Source organism: Notechis scutatus, chromosome 1, assembly GCF_049901735.1.
Source record: "Notechis scutatus isolate UNSWTSFEM ecotype Mainland chromosome 1, rNotScu1.2, whole genome shotgun sequence".
Taxonomy (NCBI): domain Eukaryota; kingdom Metazoa; phylum Chordata; class Lepidosauria; order Squamata; family Elapidae; genus Notechis; species Notechis scutatus.
Window position 1 is genome coordinate 275,448,470 of NC_142009.1, and position 22,016 is coordinate 275,470,485.

Genomic DNA, 22,016 nt, shown 5'->3' on the forward strand with positions numbered 1-22,016 from the left:
TACGCCGATAAATACGGTAATTGTTTCTTCTCTAGAAATTTTATATATAATATCTTGAACTTTCCTTCTGGCAAATCTCACATGGACCTCTTTTGGATGTTTATGTCGTCTTGCATAATTTGTGCTCACTCTATATACTTCGTCTAACTCTTTCAGAATATCATCCTTATCTTTTTCCAATAGGTCTGCTAATATTTCTGCCATCACTTGTTCTAAGTCCTCTTCTTTAGATTCCATTATATTTTGGAATCTTAGATATGCTGCAGCCTTATCCATTTCCAAATATACCAAGGAGTCGTCCATTTCTTTACTCACATTTCTTAATTGCTGACCAACCATTTCCAGCTTCTTTTCCGTTTTTTTCCGTTCTTTTTTCAACCTCCTTTATTGTTGATTCATTCCTTTCTAGTGCTTGCTGTATTGTTTCAATTTTTTGATCCAGCTTTAGAATGTCTAGTTTCATTTCTGCCTTTAAATTTCCCATCTCTTCTTTTAGTTCATTTGTGTCAGCTCTTGATTCGATATGATTTTTTACCACTATTTCCTAAAGCTTCAGCATGGACTCTTGTAAAGCAAGAAGGGTCGATTGAATATTGGCATTCGTGATGGTAGGTTGTTTTCCTCCAGATAAAGTTTCTTCAATTGTCTTTTGTGCCATCACTGAGGTTGATGGCATTGAAGTTGTTTGTATTGAAGAAGTCTTCTTTCCAATTTTAAGCGTTGTATTAGTAACGGAAGTCATTTCTTGTAAAATTTGTTTTTGTTTTTGTATTATATTAAATATGTTGTCCCAAATTAACATTCACTATTAAGAAATATCAACTATAAATGGCCACTACGTTAAATAATATGATATGTTACAGGATTAACCTCTCTTATCAATATATATATATTTTCCAGAACACTACAGCTAATTTCTAAATCAAATATCTGGATTTGTAATTCTTAATAATATATTAAATTCCTCTATTTAAATTTAAATAATATTAAGCTGTATATCTATAAATACTATAAAATCCCAAATATCAAAATAGTGTTATAAAATAATATTTCAAATATTTACAAATCTAAATATAGATATATCAACCTTACTATACAATAATTAATTAGTTAATCTATAATAATCACAATTAATCACAATTAATTATTTAATTCAATCTACTCAACGCCTATAATCAAATATCTATACTTAAATAATTAATTAATTATCACCTCCCTTTTTTACGTGTGTTATAACCAAATATAAACTACAATATTACTAATGTATCAATTAAATATATATAAATTACATTTACCACATTCAAAAATCAGTTAAGTTGGTGTCAAGAAATAATTGTTGCAATCCGCAAATGTAAATGCTTAAAGTGTCTTAATATAATTGTTCAGTTCTTCAAGATTTCTTCACCGAGCGCACCGGAAGTACAGAGTTGTTGAGTAATGTCTCTGATTTCACTATCTCACCACACTTTCCACTGTAGTCATTTCTCCTTTCGTTTGAAAGTTTAACAAGTCAATTTTTAGATTCAAGTAGTCTCTTTCTTTAATAAATCTTCTCCACTTACTACAGCTCCAGTCCAATAATCCAAAAGGAGACTAGTAAATGATTCAATTTCGTTCGTGGAATATTTCAAGTTGTAATTTAATTCCTTACTTCAAGTCTCCCCCCATCTCAAGTTCGTCCTTCCAATTTTCCCCACAATTGAAATCCTTCAAAGTTCCCTTAAATTAAATTATTGTTCTTTCTTTCTTTCTTTCTTCTTTTTTTCTCTCCCCCAATTATTATCAGTCTCTCAGATCCCTCCAGTTCTCTTATCTTCTCTGTCTGATCGCTCGCGTCCTTACCCGCTTCTGTCTCACGAGCCCTTTTGCTTTCGCCGCCGCTCGTATCTGCTTTGGCCGCTGTTTTCGGGCTTCGCTCTGACTAAGATACTCCAATATTCAGCGCTCAATCAGGATCGCAAATTCTTTCACTTGCACTCTTCGTTCACCACAGTCTGTCACTCACTCGCTTTCTCTTGTTTGCAATGATCAAGGCTTTGGGACCGCCATTGCTGACAGTCTCTTGTTGTCGGTCTCCACAGGGTTTCTCTACGTCGTGATGAGAATCGCCTTTTCCACACCACGACTTGAGTCTCCCCTCACTGGCACACTTCTCTGCAAGATGCGTGCACCCCTAAGGGTCACTCCAACAGCAAGAGGAGATAGCATGAAACCTAGAGCGAGCTTCAGCACCTCCGTTCACCCATATCTCGTCACTGGAAGTCCCCGAGTCCTCCTCTCAGCGATTTCTAATTCCTTATAATTTCTACTTCCTTAAAAAGATTTGGGGAAGTGCAAGGAGTCAAAAGGAACGGAAAATCCATTGTCCAATCAGATTTTTCATTGTATTCTTTTTATTAGGAAAACTCTACAATAATAATAAACCTATGTATTGTAAATTAAACATTGTGGAGGTTTTCACAAGCCTTCCGAAATTGTAGATGCAAGGAAATAGAGACCCCTATGTTAGATAAGCTAAGTGGAAGCCTATTTTATCCTAGATGATATACATGCCCATGATTACTTATTGCCCAAATCAATAACATGAATAAATTCTTGAAGAAAGAAAGTACTTGTGGTTTCCTTAGAATACACATATTGAGTACTATTTTTGGAGTATGACACTTATTACAAAAGATACAGCCCAAATCTAATTTGAAGAAGCACACCAAAAGAACAATAGAGTATGGCTGAGAAGAAACAGTTGAACCCAAGGAACCTGGAGCTCCTGTTTGTGCATCAAGGTTTAGAATTGTCATGTGAAGGCATGGTATTTCTTCTAAGAAAGCAAGTCCTCAAGTCCTTCTGAATAACTGGGAACCAGGACCTTTGCCTAGCTATGGCTGATTTATCACTCGGAATCCTACCCAAGGACCTAGTAATAGTAACTCATATTCTCATTCCTACCCAATTGGACTAATGCATTGTGCTCTAAATGGGACTGTTTTTAAAGGCAACTCAGAACCCACAATGAATCAGAATGTAGTGAGTGCTAGCTATCACTAGATAGCATGAATGTTTTTCATCTTTGTTGTGAGCTTTGCATTGGCTGCCAATAGGAGGCAATTTAAGTACTGATTTTGACTTGTGAAGTCTTACATAGCTTATCACACATTAACCAGCAAACATGAACCTTCAATAATTGACCCACCAAATGTGAACAACATGGGAAAAACAACATGGGAAAAACTGTTCCTTACTCATTGGGGTTCATTAAAAACTAAGAGAAGGGGAAGAAAATGCTTCTCTGATATGGTCTCTATTGTGGAGTAGTTTACCAGAAGATATTAGACTTGCTCTGTGTTGGCGTTTGGGAAGAAAGTTAAGATGGACTCCTTTCAGAGTTAGTTTGTTTTTCTAAGACAATTGTTTGTTTTCTGGTTTTAAGAAAATTTAAATATTTGTTATGAATTTTTAATTATTGTACTATGGACATTCTTTTTTGTAAACTACTTAAAGTAGCATGATTATTAGAGTTTAAATAAATACATCAATAGTTACCTCTAAGACGTTCAGTTTAATAATGCCATCTCCATCTTTATCGAAGGCTTGGAATGCACCTAACATGAGAGAAACATAAGGAAGATCTATTCAATAGGAAGTCAAGAAAGTGGAATAGTAAATACAACATATTAGAACCACTATTTGTTCTCAATATTGTTAACTTTATCATTTAAATATTAATAGGAAATTCCTAGCTACTGTATACAACTCAGTCATATAGTTTAACTTATATAACAGAATAACATAACCATTAACCATCGGCTGTATTTGTATTAGATGCTTTGGAGACTTTGAGATTTGAGAAACAATCAGTTTAGACAAATAGATTTCTCCTGTGGATGACATGGACTCAATTTAAAGAGGCCATATGGGTCTTAAATGTTTCAATTTGATCAAATAATCAGCCTTTTCATGAAGCAGGCAATAACAATTTTGTTGTTTGCCACCCAGAGTCACTTGCTTATGAGATGGATGCCGAAATAAATGATATAAATAAACAGTATAATGAAACGCTATCTGTTTCTGAAGATACTGCCAGCCAGATAATATTCATGTGGAAAGAGCTAAGGTAGCTAAAGAGACTAGGAATTTCTTGCTTTAGGATTCTTCTACCAAAATAAATGCACTGCTGATTCCTAGTTCCTATACAACCTATGAAGAGGAAGCACTATCTCCAAGGGGTACTTTCTAAAGTACAAAGAAAGAACGGTTGAAGAGAAGAGTGGCTGAATTCCAGTTGGAAGACTCTATGTCCCAGCATCAGATTCTATTCATGAAACAGCTTCACTAGGATTTTGCTAGCTGCTAGCCAGCTGGTGCAAAGTTAGTTTGCCCCCTGTGATGTACCATGGATAGCAGGCAGGCATGTACAAAATGAACTGGCAATCTGAGGCTGCCAGAACTATTTTGTGGTAAAAAGCATTGTAGACTTCCTTGGTTATGTATGCCATATGCTAAAACAACAACAACCCTGGGATCTTGGAATGGAATAGCAAGATAGAAACATTTTAAAGAAATATACTCACGGAACATTCCTTCCAGTCGCACAAAACAACAGATAAAACTGTCAAATTCAATATTCATATTCCTGTTACCATAGCGCATTGTAATGATATCATATAATTGGTTATTCAATTGAAACCCTGAGGAGAGAAAGATATGAGAAGGTTCTGGTGGAAAGAAATGACTTTTCTTCATGATCACTCTTCTGTGAAAAAGCTACTTGTTACAGATACAAAGACACAGATAGATAAAATAAGAGAAGACCCCACCCCAAATTCTGTCCAAGAACCCTGCAAGCACCATACAAACCTGCATCTTTAACTGCATTACGCATCTCATAGCTGTTAATGGTTCCTGAATGATCGGTATCATAACGCTTGAAAATTTTCTGGAAAAGCAAAAAGTGAAATAAACCTCAAGAGTTTGATGCATAAACCACTTTCCAGCATTAAAAAATGCACTGACCCCAAAATGCTACTAAACAAAATCAGTCTATTCCAAAGTTGACTTTGAAATGATAAAGTAAAAAATTCAAAGAGAGGCTGAATCACACATGTGGGCTAAATTATTTCCCAGGTTTCCCCCTTCCCCCTTCTCAACACCCTTTCCTATACTTAGTTGTATATTTAAAATACTGTATTTGTAGGCCTCTCTAATACCATAAGAACTGGATAACAAAGCTTCAATACATAATACAATTTATCTTGCGGCTAGGAAGGGAAGCACCATATAATTTCTTTCACATTCTGTAAAATAATATGTGAACAGAGTGTTAAAGATAGTGATCTACTGGTGAATGACCAGCTGTTCTATTTTGAAACCTTATTTCTGTTGTCATGTTATATCTAGACCACAATTAATTCACAAGACAAGAATACCTGCCAGCTTTTAATTTTAGTCCAAAGGTGGCGAAATTCATCAAGGTTTATTTTCCCGGAACCGTCTGTCTGTGATAGTAGTTCAGTTCAAACTTTTCAAAGATTTTAAAATTGAGATTTTTTTTTTTATTTCCAGAAATGGAACATCTCAGATAAAACTTCTTAATGGCTTAGATGTTATATTAGATGAGATATGAGAGAAGAGACTCTTTAGACCAGGGGTGTCCAACCTTGGCAACTTTAAGACTTGTGGCTGGCTGAGGAATTCTGGGAGTTGAAGTCCACAAGTCTTAAAGTTGCCAAGGTTGGACACCCCTGTTTTAGACAAAGAGTATGCCAAATTTGGGAGGCTGAGAGCCACAATGAAATGGCATGCAAGAACCCCGTGCTCTAACAACTGGAAAAGGTTAGAACAAAGAAATTAAAATTTACATTAAATAAAAATCTAGTTCAATGATTCACACTATTATTAGTTCTCATATATTTCATGATTCCACTCTTCCACTGCATTAACATTTAGCCATTTATTAACAATTTCATAGGGTCATTCATGGCTTTATGCAGCCAAATTCAGCCAAGGGCTTCTAGTTGTAGATGAGCCTTTACCCATGAATAGATGTTATGCTCTATCTTACAGAGTGTTTCTGTAAGAATGAAAAAAAATACTTAAAGTACTCTAAAACAATTATGAAATGATTTAAAAAAGAATTATAAATCAAACGCATTGCACTACTCGGCACTATAATAAGCTGACAATTATTTAATTTATGACTGCATAAATCATGCTTTCCCACATTGCAATGGTATAACTATATTCTGGGCCAACTGTTGTGATTGTGCCCTCCAAAAATTGCTAAACTTTGTAATAGGAAACAGAGTGGAAGAAGAGTGGAAGAAGAGTGGAATAACAGCTTCTTAGAGCAAGGAATTATTATTATTTTGTCTTCTACTTTTATATTAATTAAAAAGGATACATCCATTAAGGCAATCATGCTGCGGCAGGATTCCAGGGCAAACCCTTCTGTTTTCAAGACTTTATCTAAAATGCAGTGAAATACTCTATTACTCTATATAACATTAAAGCTAATTGTTCTCTTGGTATATTGACCATTTAAAATGTAAACCAGTTATTACATTCTGAGCATTAAGAGACTTTATTAGTGTTGTAATATATGCACATTCCTAGGACCACCCAACATTGCCTGTGCTGTAATATTCCACACGAACTGCAGCTTCCAGATGCTTTTCAAGGGTTGCTCCATGTAGAGCACATTGTAGCAATCCACAGGGAGATGGACTGAGTAACCAAGATAATTTAGCAAAATTGTAACCTTTCTAGCCACAGCTGCTGCCTGCCTCTCTAGAGTCAAGGTGAATCCCCAGGTTCTGGGTTTGTCTGGGGTCGTGCAACCCCATTCAAGAGATGATACACCTGATGCAGCAATACATTGGATTTGCAGATGGCTTCATAATGAATGTGGCTACTGTGGTGCCTCATACTCTGAATTATTATTTTGTACCATAATGTGAAAAGTTCAGATCTAGCCTTTTGGATTTTATCACCATAATAACCTCAACACATCATACTGTAAAATGAGACTTGTCTATAAAACCCAGTTTCTGCATCTTTATATTCTCAGAGGTTATATAAGGAAAAGAGAGAAGCAGTGCTTACGTTTTTTCAGAACATTGTTGAGGACATTCCTTAGTTCATCAGCACTGATTTCCATGTCCTGGAAGTCATTAATAAAGACGTAACGCAAATAGCCATGGAAATGAGACATTGCAAGAATGAGCACGTTATGCCTAGATGGGTCGGACTGGTGGGGTAATCCACATCATTTCTAGTCCATCTCATTCAGTGATCCAAGCATCTCCTTGACTTATTTTCTGCTTCTAACATTGTAAACCGTGGTGCAATTCAACTGGTGTAACAACTGGTTCGGCGAGCGCGTGCTCTGCACACACGAACAGCATTTAGAAAAGACCATTTTTAGCTATAATACTTATCTTCTGCTGTATCCCCGGTGAGTGAAACAGCTGATGCGCAGCAAACTGCCCTGCTGTGCGAATCAGCTGTGCTCAAAAACAAGGAAATAAAGCACAGAAAAAGGGCAGCGGCGAGTAGGCGGGGCCAAATGACCACCAGAACTACCGGTTCGCCTGAACCAGTCCGAAACGGTAGAATCCCACCCCTGAGTGTAAAGTATTATTTGTTACTGCTTTAAGGTTGTTAGCAAAACGTTCTTCAATTTCTTGAATAGAATGTTGGAAATAAATGATGTGAAGGGATTTTGGACTCAGTTGCTGTCGGTGGGATAATTTTCCAAAACCAGAACTGGAGAGAAGCTAACAAAAGAAAAATGGAGTTTGAAAATGGGCTGAATGAGCAAATGATTCTAGGGAAAAAAATTCCCCATTACAGAGAGGCTGCTAGGCAGCACTTCAGAATGCTGTTGCCTGGATTGTTCCAAACCTCTTTTCCTTCTTTCTTTCCAGACATGCAACCAAGAGCAGGAATGTTTTTAAGAATGTCCTGTTTTTCTAATTTGTCCCCCCTCCCCCACTCTGGTCCTTGGGATTTTGAACAGATTATGTTTGACTTTAAGTTCTTGGCTTTTTCCAGCCCCAGTTGAATAATGAAGCCATCTTCATTCTTATCCACCGGGATAATTCTTCCTATTCATAAACATCTGGCAGATTTCTCCCAAAATTATGTTTCAAAGCTGTTCTGCCACCTTTTTTTAAAAAACAAGAAAGGCCAATCAGCAATTCCAAGACTGCAAGATCAGCAAGATTCCCTGGTGGCAATGAAAGTAAACCAGATTAAGAGCTTGATTTTGATCACCACCAGTTTAATGTACAATCCCCAATCTTGTCTCACTTGCAGGAATATGAAATCTTTTGCTACAATGGCCTAGGAATATATTCTCCTTCAGCCCTACAAGGGTTTCCATTTCACAGATAAATTTATCTCAAAATCTGATTTGCTTTTTCCAATTTTGCCCATCCCTCTCATCCAACCACTTGTCTTATTGAACTTGCAAGGAGAACATTTGGGGAGGGCCCTTTTACCTTGGTCTATTTTTACTTCTAGATTACAAAACTGAAAATCTTTGAAATATTTTGGCCTCAGCTTTGCTTAGCTACAGGCAATGTATACAGCTAATTTATTTGCCAGCTATCAATACTGGCCTGCTTTAAGAAACGGCTATATACTTACGTCCCCAGCAATTTGTCGGAAAATATTTTTGAACTGCTCATCTTCTTCATTCTCTGTATCCCTTTCTGAAGGCTGTAAAGACATGGAATGAAAAAGATGGACAGAAAGATTAATCTCTGAGCTTTTGGAAAGTAGAAGCACTGTTTGATCCTTATGGGATCCTTCATTGCAATTCATTGTTGAAATTGTTTCTGTCCAGATTCCTTTCGAGAAAGAGATTTTCCATCCTTTCTCTGGGTTGCTTCTTCCTGAGCTAAATTATTCATGAATTATTAATTTTAAATTATTGACAATATTTCTTTTTGTGCAGAACAATACAGGAACAATACAGTTAGTCCTTGTTTAGTGACCACAATAGGACTGACATCTGGTTTGTTGAGGGAAATGGTAACCAAGTGAAAAATTACATGACAGCGACTGTGTTTAGATTTTTTTTTTAAATCTTTCCTTTGCTTTACAGCATCATAAGGAATTGATCCCAAACAGAAAAGTAAGCCCAATGGCGAGGAAGGTTTCTGGAACTCTACTTAAATATGCCAGAGATAGACTTTCAGGGAAGAAATGGCAAATTGAAGAGGTTCTGTGAAAAGTGGAGCTAGCAAGTAGATCAGGTTCTTTGTAATTCCTGCCTGGATGAGAGAGGACTTCGGGTGGCCCACAAGCACTCCACAAGTGCTGTGACAGTTGCTCCTGATAGTTGCAAGAAAGCAATCACTGGTGGGTTTAGAGATCTGGGAGATTAGGGAATAGCCATCTTGCTCAAACAGTGATTAGCACTTTTAAAAGGACACTGGATTCTCATACAAGTAGTTCTCAACTGATGGCCAAAGGTTTAATGACCTTTTGAAGTTGCAATGGCCTGAAAAAAAGATGCTTAATGGCCCATAAGGCATTTTTGACCATTGTAAAATGTCGCACCACCCCCATATTTCAAGTGCTTGGCAAATGGCTCACATTTATGACTGATTCCAGGTCATTATGCAATCTGATAATTTCTAAAAAGAAATTATTGAGCTTGTCTGACTTGAAACTAGATTGGCGCTGGTTATTAACCTTTCTGCAAATATCTTCAAAAGAACTAGGTTTTCCATCCCTCATCAAGTACAGATTCTGTAAATCTATCTTCCCATTCTTTGTATTGACACATTTATCCACATGGCTCTCAATGATACTGTAGGACTTGTTGGAGTTGTAACCTATGGGGGAGAAGAACAAGGAACCTCTTCCCATGGCAAAGGTATGTCTACATCAGCAGTACAGCCAATCCATAAGAAAACAAGTTTATTGGATAAGAACGGAAGGTATTCCAGTTTAATAAAGAGAAAGACAGCCATGAGGTAGAATGACCTAACTCTATGGAATGAACTAAAATATTTTTTTACATTCTCTCTCTCTGATTCTGTCTTTCTGTGTCTTTGTTTCTCTCTCATAGCTAATGAGTTACTATACAGTGAGGATAATTTTATTCAAGTGGTGCAAAGTGATATCAAAAAGTTTCTGCACCAACTCTGGACAGTAACTCTGATAGAGTTGTTAGATATGTCTTGGTCATTCAATAAAGAGGGTAAATGTTTAATATTAGATAATGACATAAATATTAAAGAATAAAAAGGTAAAAGTAAAATATTTCCCCTACTTCTACTCTAGGTGCTCTTCACCATTTCTTAGCCAAGGGAGCCAGTGTTCTCATGGTCATATGGCCAGCAAGACGATATGCAGAGGCACATGGAATGCTGTTACCTTCCCATCCACTCACATTTGTATGCTTTCATACTTCTAGATGAGTAAGAGCTGGGGCATGTAACAGGAGCTCATGCTGTTGCATGGCGCTCAGGTCTTGAATCTTGGCTGTCAGCTTTCCAGTTGACAAGATCAGCATCTTTAACTGCTGAGCCATCAAGCCCTCATTAAAGAATAAATATTCACTAAGGAAGGTAAATATATCCGAAAAGACTTGCTTGCCATGTTGATTTAGCAATCAGAGCATGTGGGGATGACCTTGGGAGACAGTGGGAAGAACTATGGCCAGGGGAATAGTCAGATTAAAAAACAGCTTAGTTCACAGATGGATTGTGGGCATGCCAACATCTAGAAGGTACCCTCCCTGATTTCTTGGGCTGTAAAAGCGACAAGAAGAAATGCACTTTCAGACTTGTAAGATTCTATTAATGTAACCTTACAATAAAATATACGGTAGTTAGTTCATCTGGGCATGCTTCCTATCTGGACTACCTCACAGGACTGACACCACTTTAACATGCTGATTGGTTAGAGTGCATGCAAGTTCCTCATGCTGACAGATATAAAACCTCCGTGTTCTTCTTTTGTTTATCTGGACTTGTTTTTTGCTTGTCCTTTCTTGGCCCCTCACCACCTTTCAGATCTTTGATCTTGTTTGCTCTGTCTGAGACAAAGATGATTGGCTACCAGAAAGAGGAAAAGCAGAGTGTCAGCATTCCAGGGGAACCTCCATTCCAATCAGTAACTCCGAGACAGGCATCATCTCAAAAGTACCTTTATTAGAATAGCACCTGGCACATCTGTGAAATCTCGAAACTAAAAGTTTCCTGGACTTCCAACAATGTCCCAAACTACAAACCATCTCCTTTTCCCTCATCATCACACCACATGAACCAATCCCAAACTAAGATCCTTTTTGTTCCTGCGCCACACTCTATAACCTTGAACTAACAAAAGAATTCTATTTTGTCTACTAAGAGCTACTCAATTAAAATCACCCCACTCCCACTTTCTCAAGCTATGTGGCAGCGTTGAATAAGGTTTCCAAAGCTGACACAGAGAAGCAGGCACTAATCAATTTGTGATAGATTAAAGGATAGCAGGATAGCATGTTCACAAAGAGATTCTTCTCCCTTTGCGCTCTCTCTCTCTCTCCCTCCCCTCCCCACCTACCTCTCTCACACGCACATAGTCATATCACACAGCAAACAATGTCATGTGCAGAGAATGAAGAAAGAAAGTCAGGTTTTTCTCACTCTAAACTCTATCCAGTAGCTCTCAACCTTTTCTTCACCATGGCCCCCTATAAATACCTTTTATGGCCATTGACCATGGCCATAGACACCCCCCCAAGACTTAACTCAAGATTTAAATCATAACATTTCTTCAAGTCTTCACGGACCTCTGTGACAACATCGTGGCCCCAAGAGTTCTGTGCACCACAGGTTGAGAACCACTGCCCTATGCCATGCACAGGGATGTTGATTGTGTGTGTCAAAAAAGTCAAGATGCGGGTCGGGATCACACAATTGAAGACTTGTTTATTTGCATCTCAGTTGCCATATTGAAGTTTTTTTTAAAACCCTTTTCATGAATGTAACTGGCTATGCCTTTAGTTAATTGTTGAAGTATAAATGCTGCAGCATCCGTTTTAAAGCACTCGGAAAGTCTATACGATTCTTTATTGCAATTATTCCTAAGCACGAATGCCAGCACTAAAGAAATGAACCAAATAAACAAATAAATAATATTTCAAATAGCAGCAGTGAGGATGATTCTACTCAAGTGGTGCAAAGTGATATCAAAAAGTTTTTGCAACGACTATAAATAGGTAACGAAGCCTGAGAGAACAACAAAGATATCATTTTTCTGGAGTTTCATATCGGAAAGAAACAATTCAAATATAAGACACTGTATAGAATGTACTCACTGAGATATTTCCTACTTCAATCTTGTTTTCAACTTCCCTGGAAGAAAATTGAAGAAATGGAAAAAAATTAGATGTTGAAGTATCCTGTTCTCTATCTGGTTTGGAAAAAATGAAATTAGGTGGCTTCCATTTATTCCTTTAGAGATTATCACAACACTGATGTGGATGATAAACAGGAGGGCTGAGAACATCAAACCCTGAGGGACCCACAAATTAGGGGCTTTAGGCTCATCTTATCTTCACCTAGTAACATTGTCTACAACTGGCTACAAAGAAAGGTGAGTAAGCACCACAATTCTGTGCCTCCCACTTACAAGTCCTGTAGCCAGTGTAAAGGATAGTCTTCGATGTACATCCACAACTGAGCCCAGAATTTATTTTGCTAAGTAAGAAATTTGTTAAGTGAGTTTTGACTTTTCCTGACACATTTGTCAAGTGAATCACTGCAGTTCTTAAATTAGTTGTTAAATGAATTTGGTTTCCTCATTGACTTTGCTTGTTAGAAGATCACAAAAGTTGATCACATGACCCTGCAACCATCATAAATAAGAACCAGTTGTCAAGTATCAGAATATAAATCATATGATCTTGGGGTTGCTGCAAAGGTCATAAGTGTGAAAAATGGTCATATGCCATTGTAACTTCGAACGGTCACTAAATAAACTGTTGTAAGTTGAGGATTACCTTTTGGAATAGACTCTCCTGCTCGAGCAGAGGGTTGGACTAGATGACTTCCAAGGTCCCTTCCAACTCCATTATTCTATACCATGATCAATGGGATGGAAGGCAATTAAAAATTCAAGGAGAACCAAGATGGCTGCCCTACCACATCCTGGCTCCACATGAATTTCAATGAGCCCCAAATCTCATATGATAAAGAAAGTCTTGCAGGATTTTTCCATCCCATGAGATTCTAGACATTTTAAGATATTGCACTGGTTGAAAATTTATTTTTATTTTGAAAGTCCACAATCACCATTTAGTGGTGTCATGGAAATAAGTGGGTCCAAGGATGCTATCTTGATGACTCCTGCATTCTCACTTAATATTGAACAGGATTGGCATAAAAGGTGCTGGAATAAACATAAAAAGCAATATGTGTGTGCATGTCTGTGGTCTGAAAGTGTTGAAATCCGAAATGGGAATCTTTTACTTACTCTGAAAGACTTCTTTTTTCTGAGAAAACTCTCAGGATAAATTCTCCTTCTTGGTGGGGTTCATAGGTGGATGGGATGATGACATACTCATTTGGTGGTAGCCGGAAGCGTTCTGCAATTTCTCTCATGTTTATGTAAGACTTGCATTTTACTTTGGAGGCATTGTAAAGGAAAAAATCCTTCTGTAAATGTTTCTTGTCACCTTGCATCTGTAAACATGAACCGGGTGAAATATACATACGTCCTGCATGTACAAGACAGAGGACATCCTCATATTGGTACTTTAAAATAAACTGAAATTAAAACTGTGGGGCACAGCAAAGCCACAATTACAGGTAGGCCTTGACTTATAACTTATAACCATTCATTCAGCAACTGTTCAAAGTTACAATATGGAAGAAAGTGACTTACTGCTATCATGTCACCCCTGATCCTTCTCCTCACTAGATTAGCCATACTCAGTTCTTGCAACTGTTCATTGTATGTTTTAGCCTCCCTAATCACCCTGGTTGCTCTTCTCTGCACTCTTTCTAGAATCTCAACATCTTTTTTATAGTGTGGTGACCAAAACTGGATGCAGTGTAGGTATGATCTTACTAAGGCTTTATAGAGTGGTATTAGTACCTCACATAAGCTTTATTCAACCCCTTTGTTAATTTGCTTTTTTGGCTGCTGCCGCATACTGCTGGCTCATATTTAATTGATTGTTCACTAGGGATCCAAGATCCCTCTCACAGTTATGCTATTCAGCCAGCTTTCACCCAGTCTATATGTGTACTTTTGGTTTTTCTTGCCTAAGTGTAAGATTTTACTATTCTCTATGTTGAATTTCATTTTGTTAGATAGGAACCAGTATTCCAGTCTGTCAAGATCCATCTGGATCTTGAGCCTATCATCTAGGGCAGGGGTGTCAAACTCAAATTCATCGGGGCCGCATCAGCAGTTTGGTCCCCATCAAAGGGCGTTGTATCTGTAGGTCTATGTGTCCACTCTTTATTATCATAAATTAATGTCACTGCATTCAATTATTACTGTTTTTGTAATAATGTAAGTAATAACTAGCTCTGAAAGCAGAAACATAGTCAGAATAATGACAAGTAGATATTCAAATGTACAATTATTGTACAATGTATTGAAAAATGTTTTTGGTAACAAACATTAATTTTTTTAAACATACAAATATTGCCAAACACTGTTTATTAAACATATGGAAAACACAAGGCATTACCTTTTTTTAACTTTTATAGTGCCCAGCCATGTGCCCCTTTTAAAGTGCCCAGCCATGTGCCCCCTTTTAAAGTGCCCAGCCATCTGCCCCTCCATTTACTTTACTTACCTTTTACTTCTTTCTTTCTTTTACTTCTTTCTTCTTGCTCCTCTCCCGGCCGTCCGCCTCTGATCCCTGGAGATGTCGGGCGGACGCCACGTGATGACGCCACGTCCGACACCCAGGGAGCAGTGCGGGGCAGGAAGAAGTCGGGCCAGGTCCCGGAAGGTAAGTAAATTTTTTTTTTTTAACTTGAGCCATTTTTAAAATGAATTTACTCCGTGCAGGCACGGAGTAAATTCATTGAAAAAAAAGGGGAGGCTGCAAGGCTGGCGGCGGCACCGCGGGCCATCAGACGAGGTCTGGCGGGCCGGATTTGGCCCGCGGGCCTTGTGTTTGACACCCTGATCTAGGGTATTCTATTTTGCTTCAGAAAACCATGAACTGGCCAATGTATGGGATCTTTTTCAATTGACAAAAAAAGATTTAAGATCTCCTACCACCATGTATAGTATCATGTCTAGTTACCCCAAACTTCTTTGATTTATTAATTACAGTAGGGGCATCATGAACAAGACCTTTGATAAGAATGTGAACATTTAAATAATTTTCCATTATCTTGTGCTAAGGAAAGATCTATTTTGGTCAAATTCAATTTCTGTTCAACTCATAAAAAATATTTTCAACAGAACGTGTTTCTATGGCCTTTTTAAAGAGTTCTTGGAGTCTTGGGATTCCCTGATGTCTGCCTTTCAAGAACTAACTGAACTTAATGTAATTTAGGGCTTTCTGTTGGGTAGGGAAATTACCTTAAGATACTAGTTTAAATCATATATGATTTGCCATCACTTTATTGATATTGCCAGCTGTTGGATAAACTATCTAAAACAATGTCATAAATTGCAAGGATGTTCTATGGTAGGTTGGGTATGCCTGCAAGCACTTTAACAGATGTAAAAGTCATACATTAAAATGATCAACATTATTGCACTTTCTATATATAATGGGCCATATATAAAATTCTATTTCTATTAATACACTTTTGAAATGTTTTATGGGATGTGAATTATTTGAGTATGTACCTGAATGCCTAATTTGGGATACTAATGCACATTCTTTTGAGACAGATTTTTGCCTAATGGTCACTAAACAAAATCTAACCTGGAAACTTCTGAAGAGTGAAGTAGAAAAGGAGTTGTATTCAAAATGTTACCCAAGCAATTAACAGGTTTTTCACAGTCTGCTCTTACCTCTTTCGGCACCTGAAAAACAAGCAAGGTAGAAATACCATTAGGAAAGGAAGGAAAATATCATATGATTCAAAATTTATGTTCACAGTTTTGGCAAATGTACATTCAGCTTAGGATCTTTCCAACAATAATTAAATATTGTAGTTACACATAATAGTAATGGTTGTAGTTCCATCGACTTTTAAGAAACCTTAAGCCAGGTTATAGTATATACAGGTAGTCCTTGAATAACAACAGTTTGTTTAGTGACTGTTTGAAGTTACAATGACACTAAAAAAAGTGACTTTTGACCATTTTTCACACTTACGACCGTTGAAGCATCCCCTTGATAACAAGATCAAAATTCAGATGCTTGGCAACTGACTCATATTTATGATGGTTGCAGGGCGCCAGGGTCATGTGATCCCTTTTTGTGACCTGACAAACAAAATGAATGGGGAAGCCAGATTCACTTAACAAACGTGTTACTAATTTAATAACTGCTGTGATTTAGTTAACAGGAAAGTCGCATAATGGGGCAAAACTCACTTAACAAATTCCTCACTTAGCAACATAAATTTTGGGCTCAATTGGGATTGTAAAGTTGAGGACTATCTATATAGCTATAGTTAACATAGTAGGAAGCTGCATTTCCCCCCTATTATTTTGGAGTATTTTTTGAGTGAAAACCACAGAAGGCATAATGCTGAATATCATTAGAGATGCTGCTGCTGGAATCCTGGGTGCTTTTTTAAAAAACCTGTGGAGAGTAGGAATTTGTTTTGTCTTTAGCATATATATTGGAAGCATAGATAAGATTGTGGTATCAAAAAGGGTAATCCATGAAAATACTTTCATTTATGGTTTAATGTGTTAAAGGAGCAAAGGTTAAAGGACTTTTTGTGGTTGTTGACACTGTTTTATGATTCTAATGCACAGATCCAAACAAGTTTTAAAATAGCAGATCATTGTTAAAAAGCCATACATTAAAAAAAGAAATTTCAAAATACAGTATACAGTCTCTTTCAGTCAATTATCAATAGTAACATCCATATTGTTTTTATTCTTCAATAATACCGTCACCTTTATCTTTGATTAAGGATAATTGCTACTGGATTTGACTGAAAATTAGACTCAGTAAATTACTTTACTGACTCAGTCGGTAAAGCTATCAAATGGGAAACATTTTATTGCTACCACTGTACCCTTTTGCATTCTTATTTTGATTCAACAATGAAATGAGCTTGATTTTGTTTAAGTTGCATGGAAGACATCTCTAATTTAAGAAGAGTATAGTTACAGTAATACCTAATTTATGGCATCTGGCATTTAAAAAGAAATGTAATACTTGTGTTTTATACTTTTGTCCAAGTAGCGGTAGTTTTTGACTTCATTTAGCAACTGTTCAAAGTTAGGATGTCACTGAAAAAAGTGACTTATGATTGGTCCTCATTCTTGCAGTAGTCACCTAATTACAATGTGAGTGCTTGGCAACTAGCGTGTGTTTACAATCATTGCAGTGTCACAGGGTCATATGATCTCCATTTGGGACATTCTCAGCTGACTTCTGACAAGCAAAGTCAATGGGAAAACCCAGATTTGCTAAACCATGTGATTTGCTTAAGACCACAGTCGAAAAGATTGTCAAACTGGGTGCCGTCAGAGGTTCTTGTCCCAATTGTGGTTGTAAATCAAGGATTTACCTGTACAATTAGCTGGCCTACTGTATATATAACTGGGATGGAACCTGACCAGCTCAATTGTGAAGCAGTAGGATGTGATTAATCAGTACCCTGGTGACTAACGTACCTCGTAGATGGCAAAACCAATTGTGAGGAGATTGGCTCCTAGTCTGCGCTCTTTTCTCCTGTTTTTCTGCATCAGTGCCACCAGGAAGCTGCATATCACCTCAGTGTCTTCTGGATCATCATCTTCTTCCAGGAGTTTCAAACGATATTGGGGATTGGTCCAAAAAGTGTCTAAAAATGGTGCCCACAATTTAAATTACATTTTAGTTTCCTACACAGTATTCATAACATTATGGAGATGTATACCACAGTTCCAATAGATATGCTTTAAGAATCATCTCAACGGCCTGAAGGGTATTAGGTTGAAATACTTAAGGCAGAGTTTCTCCACCTTGGCAACTTTCAGATCTGTGGACTTCAACTCCCAGAATTCCTCAGTTGAGTTGCCAGGAATGAGAACTACTGCCTTAAGGAACTCTACTCAGGTGACCCTGAGGACACAGATAAACCTCCAAGTGCTTCAACAACCCTCTAAAAGGATGCAGATTGCCAGCTGTCTGCAAGGAATATAAATCCTTCCATTCTCCACTATCCTGTTAGAGCTGAAGAAGCTTCTTGGATGAGAAGCGAAACATCTTCAAAAGAAAAAAACAAGAAAGTCCAGTTGCCTCCTGAAAAAGCACCTTTGGGACAATTATACCAGTGCTTCTCAGCCTCAGCAACTTTAAGAAGCATGCTGGCTGGGGAATTATGGCAGATTAAGTCCACACTTCATAAAGCTGCTGTGGCTGAGGGACACCGGATTATACCTGTAAAGGCTCCCATGAGTATAGCTCCCTGTATAGCCCTCCTACCTACTATTCAAAGCACCGTGCTGCAAATCTGCTGCAGCAGAAATATCTGAAAAGGAATCCTTTCTTTGATTTCAAAAATATTGCAAGAGGAAGGCACCACTTTAGAAGTGGCATTCTGTCAGCTCTTCAAAGTAGTCCAGAAATCAGTACTTTCAAAATTAGAGAGGGTCCCTTCTGAGATGTTTTCTGCCCTCTCTCCTTCCTTTAGATTTAGATTTATCAGGCAGTTGTCTAGGCTGCTGGTTCTTCCTTCTTCCTTCCAAAGTTATTTTCACTGCATGTTACACGTTCTCTTTTGTGTTTGAGAGATGGCAGAAAAACTCCTCTACAATGGCTACCGCTATTCAGCTTTTTAAAAAGATTTGTACAGAAATAATTATTCAGCAGCAAAACCTGCTTAAATTTCCGTTCAATTCAAGTAATTGAATAAACCAAAGTATCCCTAATACTTTATTTACCTGGATAGTTACGGCAGCCACCTGCAGTGCTTCCTCGCACCCATCGTCCTTCCGTCACGGAAACAGTCCATGTGTGAAGTTTATCAGCCTCAAGGGTATCAGGGGTGAGATTACAAATCTCCAACTTTGTGAAATATCTCAGAAAATCTTGGAATGATATCCTATGGAGTGGGAAACAAGGACACAAATGTCACAAGATAGCAACAACATGGTGCACTTCATATGAATGCTGCTTGTATGCTCAAGTTAGGATGTTAAAAGCAAACATGAAAGGATTCTTCAGAAGGAAATGCATCTTTTTTTAAAAGACAAAGAGTCTTGAGTATTTACCAAAACTCGCCATCCTCTGCAATTTTATGTTGCAAGCGGACCTTCTCAGCATTGTCAATGTCATTCCATTCATTTGAGCTGCAAGAAAAGGAAGAACCCTTTTCAGCTAATAAAAATGGAGTTACTTCTTCAATCATAAAGCAGAAAGAGGTTTTTTTGGTTCATAATCTATGAACAAAGTTTATCTTTTATTAATTTAGTAAACACTGTGAATTTAGATAAACTGCTTCTTTTCTACTTCATCAACTGCAAATTCAAATTGTTGTTCCTTGCCTACAATTATACTACTGACTAAAATATTACAAATTATCATCCTCTTAAACGTAATAGAGAAGTAGTCTCAATTCTTTTACCTTTTCTGGGATTTTTCTCTGAAAAAAAAGGCAAAAGTTTCCATGTTTGTTTTCAGGCCACTTGTGATGTGTGTGTGTGTGTGTGTGTGTGTGAAAGCTTTTAAGCTGCTCAAAATTACTCAAATCATCCTGACTATAAATTGTATCTCTCTATGTGGGCATCAATAAATAAACACTTGAACCATTAAAAACTCGTTTCAACTTTCATTCTTAAAGTCCTCTACATGAGTCCAACCTTCAACCCATATAGTTAGGGGTGAAATTTCTCTTAATGAAGTTTATTTACACAAGTCTCAGTTGATTACGCAAAAGTATGCTTCCCATGGAATCTACATGAGAAAGGGTGCTGTCTCAGATAAGAAAAATATTGAAGGGGTATATATATGTGTATACCTATAAACACATGACATACTATTCTGCCTTATTTAAAAATATATTATTGAATCATTGAATCAAGAATATGCAATATGTATATACATTATCCTGCCATCCTTATCATATTTAAAATAATTATCCTTTATATTTAAAGTAATTGTCAAGCTTTGTTAAAAAACAGTCTTAAAAAATAAGATGCACAAAGGAAAAACATTTAATTTCTGATTTTCACATCAGACCAGGAGCGGGTTGCTAATGTTTCTGACCAAACTAAAGAATACAAGTTTATAAAGTGAAATTAAGTTGTTATTCGGTGTACATCAATGGCTTCCAAGAAGGTTAGTTTTCACTTACTTATCACTCCAAGCGCCATTCCATTCTACTTGTCCCCAGGGATTTCTGAGCCGCACCAGTTTTATCTTCTCTCCTTTAAGTGTTGCCTTGATTATAGGAAGGGGAAGAAACACATAATTAGAGATACCCTGAAATATCACAGTATATAATTCCTTACAGATTCTGGCCTGTGGCATGCTGGAGGAAATATCTGGTCAATCAGCTAAATCAGCCAAATCAACCTGGAGGTTGATATCACAGCCAAACCAAATGTGAATATTAGTGAAATTTCCTTACTTTTTCCAAGGTTATTTATGTTTCACCAATAATCATAAAACATCAATTCCTTTTTTAAATAATGAAATTGCTTGATACAAAATCTTGTGTAGGAAGGCAAAAATTTGTTAATCAATGTCAGGCTTGTTGATTAAAAAATAGAATTCCATACTTACGTCTTCTACTCCTGTGACGGAATATGCATGGCCTGTGACCAGTCCATTAGCCATGCGCCTTTCATACAACAATGGAAAGATGGTCTGTTAAAAGCAGAAAAAGCTTGTTGGAATCATTACAGGACCTATAAAAGGACAACAGTTTATTTCTTGGTCAGATGACATCTAATTCTGGGTCAAGTGCAAGATGCCGATCATCACCTACAAAACTAAATATCATAGAATCAAGAACTGTAGAAGTGGAAGTACAAGCATCTTCATGTCAAAAGATTTGCTATTGTTGGAGACTAACCATCCCAGTTGGGAGGAGAAATCAAATGGGGAATTAGTCTGGAGTCATTATGTAAGTTGAAGAGGGCAAGGTCGGAACCTCCCTCTTGAATGCCATTGGATTTTATCTAGTACTTGATAATGCCTGTATACTCTAGTTTATTGGGGAAAAATGGAAAATGACCCAATAGATTATAATTTAAAAAACAAATGCTTGTGTGCTAATTATTATTGAGTAGTAGACAATTTCAAATTCATTAATCATAATATTCTAAAAGTCTAATGCTACAACTTTAACCTAATGCAAATCTTTCAGGAGATGCAGTTGGTGAAGATGGCATAAAAACCACATGGTTGTTATTGGCAATACATTTGAGTAATACAGACCCGGATTGCTCTGTCTTCTGTTTCTTCAATTGACTTGTCCAAAATTTCAGAATTCACCTTCTGCAACTTTTGGGCAATGAATTGTCCAAGATCAGTTGTAGGGGCACTTCCATAAATAAATCCTGAACTGTCCTAGGAGACAAAAATAGAATGGAAAAGTAGGAAGATATTATGAAAGATAAGGCAGTGATATAGTAGTAGTAGTAGTAGTAGTAGTAGTAATAATAATAATAATAATAATTGAATATTATAATTGAATACAGTGTGCCTTTATCAACAATGCCTAACAACATAAAATCTCTTTAGAGTTTAATTTTTATATGTTGTTGAACATTTAAGCAGAATATTCAGAATATATTTTATGAATATTGTTTTTATGTTGCTGAATAATTATGCTGAGTATTTAAATAAATGCAATGACACTATAAAATCAAATAAGGCACAGTCACATATCTGAAGTCCACCTAACAGAAGGCACAAATATCCC

At 37.0% G+C, this 22,016-nt stretch overlaps 1 protein-coding gene across 1 annotated transcript in view; it reads right to left on the reverse strand.

Moving 5' to 3' along the window:
- Window positions 1-22,016, reverse strand: part of CAPN3 (calpain 3) — a 37,005-nt gene that overhangs the window by 7,365 nt on the left and 7,624 nt on the right. Inside the window, exons 6-22 of the mRNA XM_087951665.1 lie at window positions 21,530-21,661; window positions 20,873-20,956; window positions 20,442-20,527; window positions 19,360-19,437; window positions 19,030-19,190; window positions 17,779-17,948; window positions 15,991-16,002; window positions 13,474-13,682; window positions 12,317-12,353; window positions 10,956-11,069; window positions 8,647-8,718; window positions 7,099-7,156; window positions 6,398-6,462; window positions 5,424-5,492; window positions 4,855-4,933; window positions 4,569-4,685; window positions 3,541-3,599 (exon numbers count right to left, since the gene is read on the reverse strand). Coding sequence (XP_087807791.1) covers window positions 3,541-3,599; window positions 4,569-4,685; window positions 4,855-4,933; window positions 5,424-5,492; window positions 6,398-6,462; window positions 7,099-7,156; window positions 8,647-8,718; window positions 10,956-11,069; window positions 12,317-12,353; window positions 13,474-13,682; window positions 15,991-16,002; window positions 17,779-17,948; window positions 19,030-19,190; window positions 19,360-19,437; window positions 20,442-20,527; window positions 20,873-20,956; window positions 21,530-21,661 — 1,602 coding nt within the window. The remainder of the gene's footprint in view (window positions 1-3,540; window positions 3,600-4,568; window positions 4,686-4,854; window positions 4,934-5,423; window positions 5,493-6,397; window positions 6,463-7,098; window positions 7,157-8,646; window positions 8,719-10,955; window positions 11,070-12,316; window positions 12,354-13,473; window positions 13,683-15,990; window positions 16,003-17,778; window positions 17,949-19,029; window positions 19,191-19,359; window positions 19,438-20,441; window positions 20,528-20,872; window positions 20,957-21,529; window positions 21,662-22,016) is intronic.